The 12,168-nt window shown below is 51.1% G+C and overlaps 1 protein-coding gene across 2 annotated transcripts; it reads left to right on the top strand.

Moving 5' to 3' along the window:
• Window positions 1–4,093: 4,093 nt before the first annotated feature.
• Window positions 4,094–8,823, top strand: Izumo1r (IZUMO1 receptor, JUNO). Of its 2 annotated transcripts, none has more exons than XM_006990547.4 (4): window positions 4,094–4,743; window positions 5,361–5,549; window positions 6,286–6,421; window positions 6,536–8,823. In XM_006990547.4, the coding sequence occupies exons 1-4, from the start codon at window positions 4,606–4,608 to the stop codon at window positions 6,802–6,804; spliced, it is 732 nt and encodes a 243-aa protein (XP_006990609.1). In that variant the 5' UTR covers window positions 4,094–4,605; the 3' UTR covers window positions 6,805–8,823. The 2 variants fall into 2 exon arrangements, with proteins under 2 accessions (XP_006990609.1, XP_076431667.1); XM_076575552.1 differs by having other exon boundaries at window positions 6,256–6,421.
• Window positions 8,824–12,168: the final 3,345 nt, after the last annotated feature.

Genomic DNA, 12,168 nt, shown 5'->3' with positions numbered 1-12,168 from the left:
GGAAAGGAGAGAGAAGAGTGGGAACAGAGAAGGACGGGAAGGAGACGGACTGAAAAGCTGGAGAACAGACAAAGGAGCCTGGGGCATGGCTCAGGGGCGGAACACAGAAAGGCTCTCAGAGCATCCTCAGCACTTCCAAAAAATATAAGGAAATAAGCTGTCTCATAGTTTGAATTAAATGAAAAAGACGGGAAAGAGGGAGGGAGAAGACAGGAGAGATCACTTTAAACTGAAGGGAGAGGCTGGCTGAGAGGGTGGCTCAGACTGTGAAGGAGAGAGGGATGGAGGGAGAGAGAAGGAGGCGGGTGGGACATTAAACCAGGGAACTGTCTGAATCAGTGTTGCTGCTGTTTTTCTAAAGAACCATCGTTATAGACGGTTCACTCTAGGTCAGGCTTGTCTGCCAGACTGTGTCCAGAAGAGAGGTGGGGAGGCTGTGGTCGGTGTTCATGGTGGTAGATGGCAGCTGTGAGAGCAGAACTACAGAAGGAGACAGCAGACCCAAGAGAGCATCTCCCCGACCCACAGAGACTCTGGAGCTTCCTGACTGGCAGAGGCAAGCTGTCCCTTCTGGGAGCCAGAACTAAGAGGGGGTCCGCAGACACTGAGGTCGAGTGGGCTGTGAGAGACTGAGCCTTGACAAGGATCCACCTTTCCACAGCGGGGCAGTGACAGGTTTAGAATAATCGAATACTCTGGAATGTGGGGAAAGGAAAGGACTGGGGGCTGGCAGGATGGCTGGGAGGATGCAAGTGTTTGCCATGAAGCTTGACAACCCAAGTAGAGGTGGAAGGAGAGAACCGACTTTACAAGGTTGTCCTCTGACCTAAACACACAATCCACATATGCCACACCCATCCACATCACACACAAACACAATAATAAACTTAAAAGTTTTTAAAAAGAAAAAACGACCATGGATTAGAATAGAAAACTGGGACCAGATTGAAAAGGGCCCATGTACCTTGGAGACTTATCTTAATGTATGCAAAGATTTTAAATATGAGAGAATGGCAACCATCTTTACATTTTTAAAGTATCATTCTAGATAAAAGAAAAAGTTGTGAGAGATATTGGACTCTGACTAGGGATGTGCTGGAAATACTCGGAAGTACACCGATTTCCTGCTTTGAGATGCTCATGGGACCGATCCCTCAAGAACAAGATGCATGGTTGGCTCAAAAACACCACCGCCCCTGAGGAAAACGGGCCGCGTAAAATCCAAGTGGTCGGCGAGCACTCATTATGCAAGCCTCTCAACTTCCCTTAGGTTTGGAAGGTTTTGTAATAAAGCCCTAGGGAGTTTTATCTTTCTAGCTGTTGCATGGGCGGGGGACGGGACCAGGGAGCCGGGTTGGCGTACCCAAGCCTGACCCCAGTTGAGAACCCTGAGTTCCCGACAGGCCTTGCCACTGCCTCTGACTTCAAGTCTTCGGGAGGGTGCTGGCTTCTCTGTCTTCAAACTCACTGCTTTGGAGGGCCTGATAAAGGGTGGGAGGACAGGACAGTCATCACCATCCAGCGTTCCTTGTGACCCCAAAGGAGAGAGACTTGAGGTCATTTCATACGCCGTCCCTCTCCCCACACCCTCAGAACAGCCTGGATCCACCACACCTCTTCCCCTGGCCGTTTAATCCTTCTGTTGTTGTTTTTATCTGTTTCAAGCGGCTCCATCCACAGCCAGCCCTGATTTAGCAGCCTTCTCGGTTAGAAAACAGATTTCTCTGGAAGACTCAGCCACAATAAGGCAAAATGAGCTCTGCTCAAGGACCTCAAACTACTTCTCCAGGGACAGATGTCGGGGCTGATGGCCCTCTTGAAAGGCAGCCTCTACAGTTGTCTCTCCCTCCCTCCCTCCCTCCACCTGCATCTGCGCTGGCTGTAATTTTGACTCATTTCCTACAGCTTTGTCCTGGAGGTGGCTAGCCTGATCCTCTTTGTCCCTCTCTCCTCCCTGTGGAGGACAGTTTTCCATTTCAGTAATGACATGTGTGACTCATTTCTGGATTCTGGCTCTTGCCACATCTACAGCCATTTAAAACTGAACATTCAACACCAATCTCTTACTTGTCAAGGCTTGCTGCTCCCTGGGTGTCTATGAAGAACAGGACACCAGTACCTGCCTCAACTGTCCCTGTGGACCCTGATACGAAGATACCCACATGGCAGAAATGCCTTTTCCATATGGTGTCTGACTTCAGGAAGGGACTCTCAGCTCTTCTGAGACAGTATGTGGAAGTTGGGTTGGTGACCACAGTGCCCCCTCCCCTCCCCCCAAAACTCAGCACACACCTCCCACACATACACAATCTGACTGTGGCATTTAACTTTTTTTTTTTTTAAAGAGGATTTGAGACCTGCACGGTTCCTACCCCTCAGTCCTGGATCTATCCCCCTCACCTGGTCCATAAGCACTAGCTATGAAGTCAGACAAGCCGAGTTCAGATCCCAGTTCATTCTCTGAGCCTCGGTTTCCCCTACCTTTGAAAAAGAGTGACCATTTGGGGGATCATTTCAGGCAGGAAGTTAGGCGGTGTGTCAGTCAATGCCTTAGCCTCAGGTTTCATGCCTAGTCTTTGCGGATGCTCAGTACCCAGTACCCAGGTGTGGAAAATGCCACCCCCACCCTTCACCACCACCCCCACATGATTAATATGCTTTGTATACTGACTGGAAGCTGAACACCATGGGCTCTATTTTGTCTTCCTCGGTGGAAAACACATTTGTTTTTATTTTATTTATTTAGGATAAAACTTCAGTGACTTTGGCTACTTCTCCTTTGGAGACAGAACATAAGAAACAAACAAAGATCTGGGCGTCAACTCCATGGGGACCTTTGGAGCAGAGGTCACAGACCATGCTCTGTGTGCAAATGCAGACTGTCCCTGTGCGTGCTGAGAGGTGGCTTCTGTTTTAGCTTTGGTGCTTAAATCTTTAGTTCTCCCAGACTCCGCCTGTCTGCATCCTGTGTGCTGGGGCACTGGCCCCTGCTGCTATGAGAGGACACTGTTACTCAGGGTACCAGTGGCTGAGTGGAGGAAGGGACAGGGGGAACAGAACATGGGTGAGGAAGAGAGCTTCAGGGAACAGATGAGGATGAAAGGTACTAGGACTTCCCTGTGCCAAGACCTTCTCATGACCTCTCTTTCCCAACAGTCTCTGTCAACTGCTCTCATTACAGAACGGCAAACAGAATCCCCCAGTCCTCAGCGGTTAGAGGCAGTGCTGAGAGCTGCACTTGCCACTGACTGCAGGGATCTCTGGGCCAGGGACGTCTTGGTTCTCTACAAGACAAACTCTCGGATGTGTGGAGGCTGAGGCTGCTCAGCTCCAGCTGTTGCTGTTCTCTGCACCTGTATCTCATAGAAACCGAAGGGGGCTAAAAGGGCAGCAGGTGGGGTGCCCTCAGCCTGCTCGCCTCTGTCAGGCCGGAAGAAGCATCAGGAGGGCCCTGCCTTGAAAGTAAGTCTGAAGAGAATGCCCAAAGGGCTGGCACCTTCCTCTCTGCATCCTACCTTCCTGGTCTGAGAACATCTGTTCTCTGTGCAGACTTGGAGCGGGCGCTGTGGGGAGAACAGCCTTGGGCTTACACTTGATAATGGGTTCTGCAGCGGAGTCTGGGTCTCCAATCCCTAGGATGTCTGAGGTGCTCAACTCAGGCTAGACTGCTTATGTCTAGGGCAGGTTTCCACTAGGCCTAGGGGACAGAGGAGCTGTGAGGTCCTGGGTGGCGAGGACTGAAGGGGGCATTCCAGAAGCACGGTGCTCCTTTGTTTTGGCAGAGGGGGATCTCTCTGTCCACCCCCACCCCACCCCCACACTGCCAATTACAACCTAGAAGAGAACTGGGAATGTAATAATCAACAGGCATCAAGGTACAGGCCAGCCTCCCTGTTCCTGGGCTAGGGTGAGGGCTTAGAGGGCAAGGCGCCTCACATCCTCATGCCTGGATGGGCCCCCAGCTCCAGCTCCCAGAGGCCAGCAGGGTTCCTAACATTGGCCGGCCCAACCTGATGCTTAGGGTGGCTTTGAGGTACACTGGGGCTGGCTGAAGTGAGCTGCTGCTCTAAGGAGAGGACTCTAGTTGGAGGGACAGAGTGGGGATGAGCTACTCTGAGGAGACCCTTTCTAGGGAATAGAACCAGGGTTGGCACTTGATGGTTAAGGCTTGTGTGGCCACCCCACCATGTCCTTTGGTCACAGGAGAATCTGCTTACTGGGAATTGGTTACTTGGCCAAGAGGCTGGCTGTGGGCTGGGACTGACGCTCTATAGTCCCAGTCCGTGCATCACCGAGTGGTGCATGGCTTGGAACCATTCCGTACCCACCCTCCTCTTCAGAGCTGTTATTTCCATTTTCCTTTCTTTCTCCTTGTTGCTCCGTTTGGTTTCTGCATCTCTGCAATGGTTGGCAGTGGGGTGTCAGATCCAAGTATTATTCTACCTGCCTTGACATTCTCTGGTGCTGCTCTATACAGAAGGTTCTAGGAGCAGCCAGAATGTTCTAGCAACCTAAGGGAGCCTTGGAGCCCTGGTCCATCTTTAGTGCCTGGTGTTGTGGAGGGATTGGATATTCTCTATCACAGGCTCCTCTCTGCAGGAGGTCATGGCACAATGGTGGCAGATCCTCTTGGGATTGTGGACAGTCATGCCCACCTTGGCAGGGGACAAGCCAGTCAACATCTGCATGAAGGACAAGCACCACAAGCGAGAACCTGGCCCAGAAGACAAGCTCTTCTTGGAGGTACAGGGCCCAGAACTGGCCCAGGGGCTGAGGTGGCTTCTTAGACTTATTAGAGAAGGAATACAGGCAGGGTGGTCTCCATACCCAATCAGCCCTGATCATTTACTTCCTTCATCCAGTTTGTGTTCCTTCATCCAGGATTTTGCTCCTGAGCTGCTCTGGCCACTTGGGAAACAGGCCATGTGGTGATCCCAGAGGCTCTGTTGGCTAACCATGGGTCAGTTCTAGCCTTCCTGCCAACATGTCCTGGCTAGACACAGCACTTCATTTGTTTACTTGGCAGTCTCCTAATGGCAATTACAGTGGGGAGGGACACCCCAACTTTAAGTTCCTCCCTACCCTTCGTCATAACCCAGATGCCTGAATCTCCTGGGGACTTTTTTCTGTTTGTTCTCCTGGATGTGTTGCCTCCCTGGAGCTGACATCAGGAAGCTGTGTTCTGTGGCAGGAAGAAAGGAAGGGAGGGGCGGTCAGGTGCCCTGTTCTTCCCATGCATGGTGATGGATCCCAGGGTCCCTCCTCTACAGAGGTGCTCATGGTGTCCCCTCTCCTGACACCCTTCTGCCCAGGACCCTCAACCTCAGCCTCTTACCCTCTACCTTTTCCCTCCCCCTCAGTGCATGCCCTGGCGGGCCAGTGCCTGCTGCACACTCGCCACGAGCTGGGAAGCCCACCTGGAGGAGTCCTCGTTCTTTAACTTCAGCATGACGCACTGTGGACTGCTGACCCCGGCCTGTCACAAGCACTTCATCCAGGCCATCTGCTTTCATGCGTGTTCCCCCAACCTGGGGCCTTGGATCCAGCCGGTGAGGAGACAGGAGGCAGACCCATTTAATGCCCTTCCACTAATCCTAGGCTGGCATCTGCAGGAGTCAAGTGGGAATAGGAGATGCTGTCGCTCTAGAGATAAGAGCAGAGCCAGAGGCCTGGGGAAGGGATGAAGAGGAAGCTGCCTCTGTCCCTGAAGGATAGCACGTCTGATGTGGCCAGTAGGATGAGGATGGGTGGAATGAGATGCATCTGAGTGTGGATTCCATCTCCTCTACTTACAAACTGTATAGCCTGGAGCAAATAGCCACTCAGCTTCATGATTCTCATTTATCCAATAATACTAACAACTAACAAATAACAACAACAACAATAATAATAAGTACCTAGGGCTAGGAGATGGTTCAGTCGGTAAAGCACTTGCGACACAAACGTGAGAACCCGAGTTCAATCCTCAGAACCCATATAAAATAGCCAGGTGCGGAGGCGAGCTGTTGTAATTCAGCATACGGAGGCAGAGACAGGTGCGCCCCTGGGACTTGCCAGCCAGCCGGCTTAGGCTGCTTGGTGAGCTCCGGGCCAGTGAGAGGCTCTGCCTCTAAACCAACACGGACTGCGCCTGCAGAGCAACGCTTGAGCCTGTCCTCTGACCTCCACTCAGGCCCACACACACTCCCTTGCACTTACAGAATGTGCACACGTGCACGCACAGAGAAAGTACTTAGGGACTTTATAAAGGATTAGATCTCTCCCCCTCTCTCTTCCTGCACCCAGGTGGTCCCGGACCGGCAGGAAGAGCGGGTTTGGGGTGTGCCACTGTGCCGGGAGGACTGTGAGGAATGGTGGGAGGACTGCCACACATCTTACACGTGCAAATCCAACTGGCACAGTGGCTGGCACTGGAGTCAAGGTGAGTGGACCCGTCACCTGGGTGAGGGTGCAACCCCCTTCTACCCCCTATGATGGGGGGACATGGGAGGGGCAGGACAATGGGAAGGTAGGAGACCATCCTCAACCTCCACAGGGAAGAACCGCTGCCCAGTCCAGGCACCCTGCCGCCCTTTCCCCCATTACTTCCCCACCCCTGCTGATCTCTGCGAGAAGATTTGGAGCCACACATTCAAGGCCAGTCCTGAGCGCAGGAATAGTGGACGGTGTCTGCAGAAGTGGTTTGAGCCCACCCAGGGCAACCCCAACGTGGAAGTGGCCCTCCACTTCGCCAGCTCTGCCTCAGCCCAGGGGCTTTCTTACACCCTCTCAGCCTTCTCTCTGTACCTGCTGCTCCATTCCTGAGGGTCCCTCTCCTCCCCACATCCTTGATCCTTCTGGGCCATGGCTATCTCCTTCCTCAGGCTATTCAGGTTAAGAGCAGGCCTGAACTTCCCATGCTACCCAGGGTCCCCTCCACTGTCTGGCTTTGCCTCCACTAGCCTGGATGGCAGCTGGTACCCAACAGTCTAAGGTGACTTGTTTCTCCTGCCTTTAGGAATGAGCACTACTATAGGATTCCAGGCACTTCTTATGTCTACATCCATCTTTTTTTGTGATAGAGACAATGTTGACAACCAAGTGACTGTCCTATCACAGTACCCTCAATAAAATGACAGGAAAACTCTCCCCTTCATGTGGTACTCTGTTCTAGTCCCATGGGTACCAACCCAAGATGAATAAAGAGGGAGCTGATTTGTCCTCATTGAGATTTTAATTTCCTTGATGGGGGTGAGAATTTTTAAGACTGTTTCTCTCTCACACTGTGTGTGTGTGTGTGTGTGTCCATGTCCATCCCTTCCCTCCGTCCCTCCCCTTACCTTTCTTGAAAAAGACTCTCCTGTATCCCAGGTTAGCCCGGAACTAGATGGCCTTCAACTTCTGGCCCTGCCTCCACCTTCCTCTAGCTGGGATTACACACTTAGCCACCGCCCCTGGTTTCATGCTGTGCCAGGTGCTACCAGGATTCCTAGACACCAGGCAAGCTCCCTTCCAACGAGCCACACCCCAGCCCCTCCTCCTCTTCCCCACTGTCACAGCGGTGCAGTCTTGAACTTTGGACCCTTGAGCGCTAAGCTGACTTTCCCGCTTTCTGATACTGTCTTCTCCCCCAGTTGAGGACTAAACCGAGGGCCTTACACTTGCTAGGCACACGCTCTACCACTGAGCTAAATCCCCAACCCCGAGGCCTTTCCACTTGCTCTGTAACACCTGAGAATTCTTTTGGTCTTGATAATTCTTTTCATCTTCATGTAAGACTGCTTTGAACTTTTCCCCCTATGGAGACGAGTAAGGCATTGGATCAGACGATTTAATTTACAGAAAAGGAGATGAGGAAAGCCAGGGGCCCATTTACTAGATCTTGGAAGGAGTAATATCCAACAGACTGAGACAGAAGCACAGACTTAAACTGTGGAAGGGCCACTGGCTTCAAGTCTTTGCTGTGAGTGGGCTCACAGCACCATCTGCACACCGGGAATCTCCCAGAGCCAGAAGCTGACCCTCCCTCAGCACTAGATGGTGACTTCCCTGTCACGCATGTGACAAAGGGACAGAGAAGGTGATTTTCTCAAGGATGCTGATCTTGCCTGACACAAACTCTGCTCATCAACAGACTCAGCCGGCATTCTTCCTGCGCTCACTTATTCATGAAACAAATGTGTCCCCAGGAGAACGCTGGAATCGCAAAACCAAGTGTGGAGCTCAGAGTCGGAAGGAGGGGACAGCTGGCAGCAACAATGGGGACAAACTTGTATATGAGATGTCTAGAAGAAAGGAGCCAGCTAGACGAGCACGGAGAGGGCCTCACCGAAGCAAGGCTTGAATTCCAGCAGAGAACAGAAAGAGAATGTTCTCGAACCCTGCCGAGGCTCCAGGGCAGAGGCCACAAGGAACAGAGCTGCCATGGCTTATAAATGAATCAGTACACACACCTTCAAAATGACATACAGGGAGCCGGGCGTGGCGGCTTGCGCCAAGGAGTCTGAGGCAGGAGAATTGCTGCAAGTTTGAAGTTAGCCAATATACAATACAGGAACCCCCCACCCCCATCTTTCTCTTCAGAATGGAGGACCATGGGTAATGGAATCTGAGGGTGCTTTGCTCATACAGTCAAGAGCTTAATGATTTTTTAAAGTGTTTTTAGTTAAAAGTGTAAAACTCGCCAAAGTAGAGTTAAAACTGAGGTGAAGAAAACAGGGCTCGTTCTGTTAGTCAGAATCCATCGGCCTTCTATGGAGGAAGGGCTCTAAGTATGCAACACATCAGCTCTTTCATTGGGGTGTCATGGGAGTCTTGATGTGTGGCCCTTGTCTCTTTTTCTGATTAGTGTGTTTGAAACAAGCCAGGTCTAACTCCCAGCCCCAGCAGACCCCAAAGTTCCATCTGATTCCACAACTTTAACCTATAGTATCAACCCCCCTTCTCCAGCTGACCCCCACCATCTCCAGCTGACCCCCACCATCTCCAGCTGACACCCCCATCTCCAGCTGACACCCCCATCTCCAGCTGACCCCCATCTCCAGCCAACCCCCATCTCCAGCTGATCCCCACCTCCAGCTGACCCCCATCTCCAGCTGACCCCCCCTTCTCCAGCTGACCCCCATCTCCAGCTGACCCCCACCATCTCCAGCTGACCCCCACCATCTCCAGCTGACCCCCACCATCTCCAACTGACCCCCACCATCTCCAACTGACCCCCACCATCTCCAGCTGACCCCCACCATCTCCAGCTGACCTCCACCATCTCCAGCTGACCCCCATCTCCAGCTGACCCCCACCATCTCCAGCTGACCCCTCATCTCCAGCTGACCCCTCATCTCCAGCTGATCCCCATCTCCAGCTGACCCCCATCTCCAGCTGACCCCCATCTCCAGCTGACCCCCATCTCCAGCTGACCCCTCATCTCCAGCTGACCCCCATCTCCAGCTGACCACCATCTCCAGCTGACCCCTCATCTCCAGCTGACCCCAGGCTCCAGATCTACACTGACCAGCCTGGCCCACCGTGGCATGAAGTGGAACTGAAGTCCATAAGGGGACACGTTTAGAGGTGCAGTTGGGTGAACCTGGGAGAGCTCATGCTGGCAGGGAGACAGATTCCTGCCCCCTTTTGCTTTTGGGACAAGTGGCAAGTTTCATAAAAAGAGAAGCGAATTGTTGAGTTTCAAATTATTTTGACCAGATCTAACACAAAGGGCCCCAAATGACTTCTGACACACAGCTCAGAGCCCCAGCCACGCCACCTTCTACTCCAGGAGTATGACTGAGAAATACACACTCACAACCATTTATCTACACAAAGTTAATTTTTAAACTGGTTTTTCTCCTCTACTATACGTTCAGACTACCTTTTTACACTCTGTGCTGATGGTTTCTTGAATTCATCTTCCGATCTTTTTTATTTCAGCAATCCATTTTTAATTATTTCCAAGAGATGCTTTCCATTCCCTTGTTTTTCACAGCCTGCTGTTTTGGGTTTTGAGGGTGTAATATCTTCTCAAGTCTCACTGAAGATCTAATTAAAAATTTTTTCAAACGCTTGTCTCTAGTCTCTAAAAGATGCACTTCCCCGCAAGGTCGCTCTGTTCTGTTCTCTGATGTTTTCCGTGCACAGCTGGTTTGCCAAGTCTGGTGACTTTGGCTATCTGTCTACATTTATGAATGAGGCTGGATTAACTTTGTATAGCTGGGTTGGTTTCCTACATGGCTGTTTGTTTATATGCTGCTGGCAAAGTCTAGATGTGGGGTGGGGCTGTTCACGGGAAGACTCCGCTTTAGAGTGTAGAGAGGAACAAGGACCACTCCGATGAGTGCCAGCAAAGGCTGTTTATTCAGGGCACACTATCTACAGCTATTATGACTTGCATTTTGGCAGATAAACGAAAGGCAGGGAAGACTTTGGGTCTTCCCTGAAATGTGTGCCATTGACAGAGGACGCTGGACATGAGGTACTTGGAGTCCATATGACTGGGTAGAATAATATTTGGGTTTTATAACTTGGTCCTAATTGGAATCATGGATTTAAAAACTAGGGTAGGGGCTAGAGAAATGACCCAATGATCATGAGCACTCACCACACAATCATGGGGGCCAGAATTCATGCCCCATCACCCACATAACAAGCCAGACACTCTACAAACACCTTTAATCCTCCTCAGAGGAACTGCAAACAGTTTTTTTCTGGCCTCCATATATTCTCACACGTATACATGCCCACATACATGGGCTCATACACTCATCCCCACCCACACAAATAATTAAAAAATAGGGCAGTTTACAGTTTTTCGTCTAGTTCTTGCTACTCGTGGGACAGGAATGAAGATCTTCTGAAGAAACCCTTGTGTCCATCCCTTTGTCTCTCAGACTACTGAAACCGGTCCCCACCAAGGTGGAGTTTCCCTAGGAATAGCATGCTGGGAGAAGAAACAGGCTGGAGTCTGGTGCCAGTCAGAGGAACTTGGCTCCTGGAAAGAGAGGTCCCACAGTTCCGACAACTTAGCAGACCACCTCGTAGGGAAGATGAGAGCAGAGACAAGTATGTGGGATGACTCTTGACCATGACTTTGTGGTATGCATACCTCTGGCTGTCTGTGTAAACCTAACCCTCGTGTCAGGACTCCCATGGCGGACTTGGTCGAGAGGTGTGACTGGACCTCTCTGCTCTTCCCATATAGGCACACTGAGTGCATCTTCTCCCAGTGTCTTTCACTATATCTTGTCTTGAGTGGCCAGGTGAGGAACCAGACAGGATTCCTGTCCTTGGAAGCTGATATTTTAATGAAAGATAGTATAAAAATATAAGACAACATTTTTTAAAAAACACTTCAAGAACTATAGACAAGACATCTGCTAGAAAAAGGAGCTCAGGGACCCCAGGAGGGTGAAGAGGAGCCAGTTCTGGGGTGTGTTCTTGGGCAAATGGAGAGTCCTAGTGCAGATGAAGAAAGGAACAGAAGACGGGAGAGGATGAGTCCGGGTTGAGCACAGGTTAGTGGGGACATGGTGCTTTTTCTATGGAAACAGACAAAGACGGGAAATATTCAAAAGCAGTCTCAGAATAAAGTGCTTCAGATATAAACCTCTGGCTCAATTAGCACCAGGTTTTGGCCATCTGCTGAGCTTAGATGCTCAAAACTCTCGGCCCTTGGGAGCTTTCTGGTCATGGTGTAGGGTCTGGGCAGCTGGTCTTCATGGCCAGCTTTCCAAGTTCACAGCCCAGACAGCTTATCTTTCCTCAGCCATATGGTGAGGATAAACTTTTCAGAGCACCAAACTTCACCCAAGGGTGAGATTCGGAAACCTGAAAGGATTATTTTCAGGGTAAGAACACTTTATACAGAACCTAAAAGTTGGCACCAACAGCCGAAAAAACAAAGGAGCTTAAATCATTGCCGCCTCTCTGAGCCTCACATCTGTCCACTGAGGCGAAGGCTGTGGCTGGCGGAGGAAGCCAGAGCAGCTGCTGGTTGTGAGCTGATGGGCTCAGGCCCTCTGACTGCTTTAGGCAGGAAGGGCCTTGTACTTAGCAGGCTGTGATTACTCCCATTCAGTGACAGGCTGTGTGAGGGAGGAGCAATCTTTCCTAGGCTAGAATCTGGTGCCATAGCCAAAAGCCTCAGGGAGCTGGGTCAGACCAGAGACCTGAACAGACAGGCAGAAGGGGCTGATT

Source organism: Peromyscus maniculatus, chromosome 7, assembly GCF_049852395.1.
Source record: "Peromyscus maniculatus bairdii isolate BWxNUB_F1_BW_parent chromosome 7, HU_Pman_BW_mat_3.1, whole genome shotgun sequence".
NCBI classification, from domain to species: domain Eukaryota; kingdom Metazoa; phylum Chordata; class Mammalia; order Rodentia; family Cricetidae; genus Peromyscus; species Peromyscus maniculatus.
Note: the sequence above shows the minus strand (reverse complement) of the source record. Positions and strands in the feature narration are given on the sequence as shown.

Excerpts from the sequence above, each read along its gene's own strand:
- Izumo1r (XM_076575552.1), top strand. The coding sequence starts at position 4,606 with ATGGCACAATGGTGGCAGATCCTCTTGGGATTGTGGACAGTCATGCCC. Across the intron at positions 4,744-5,360 it reads AAGACAAGCTCTTCTTGGAG|TGCATGCCCTGGCGGGCCAG; the intron begins GTACAGGGCCCA and ends CCTCCCCCTCAG. Across the intron at positions 6,422-6,535 it reads TGGCTGGCACTGGAGTCAAG|GGAAGAACCGCTGCCCAGTC; the intron begins GTGAGTGGACCC and ends CAACCTCCACAG.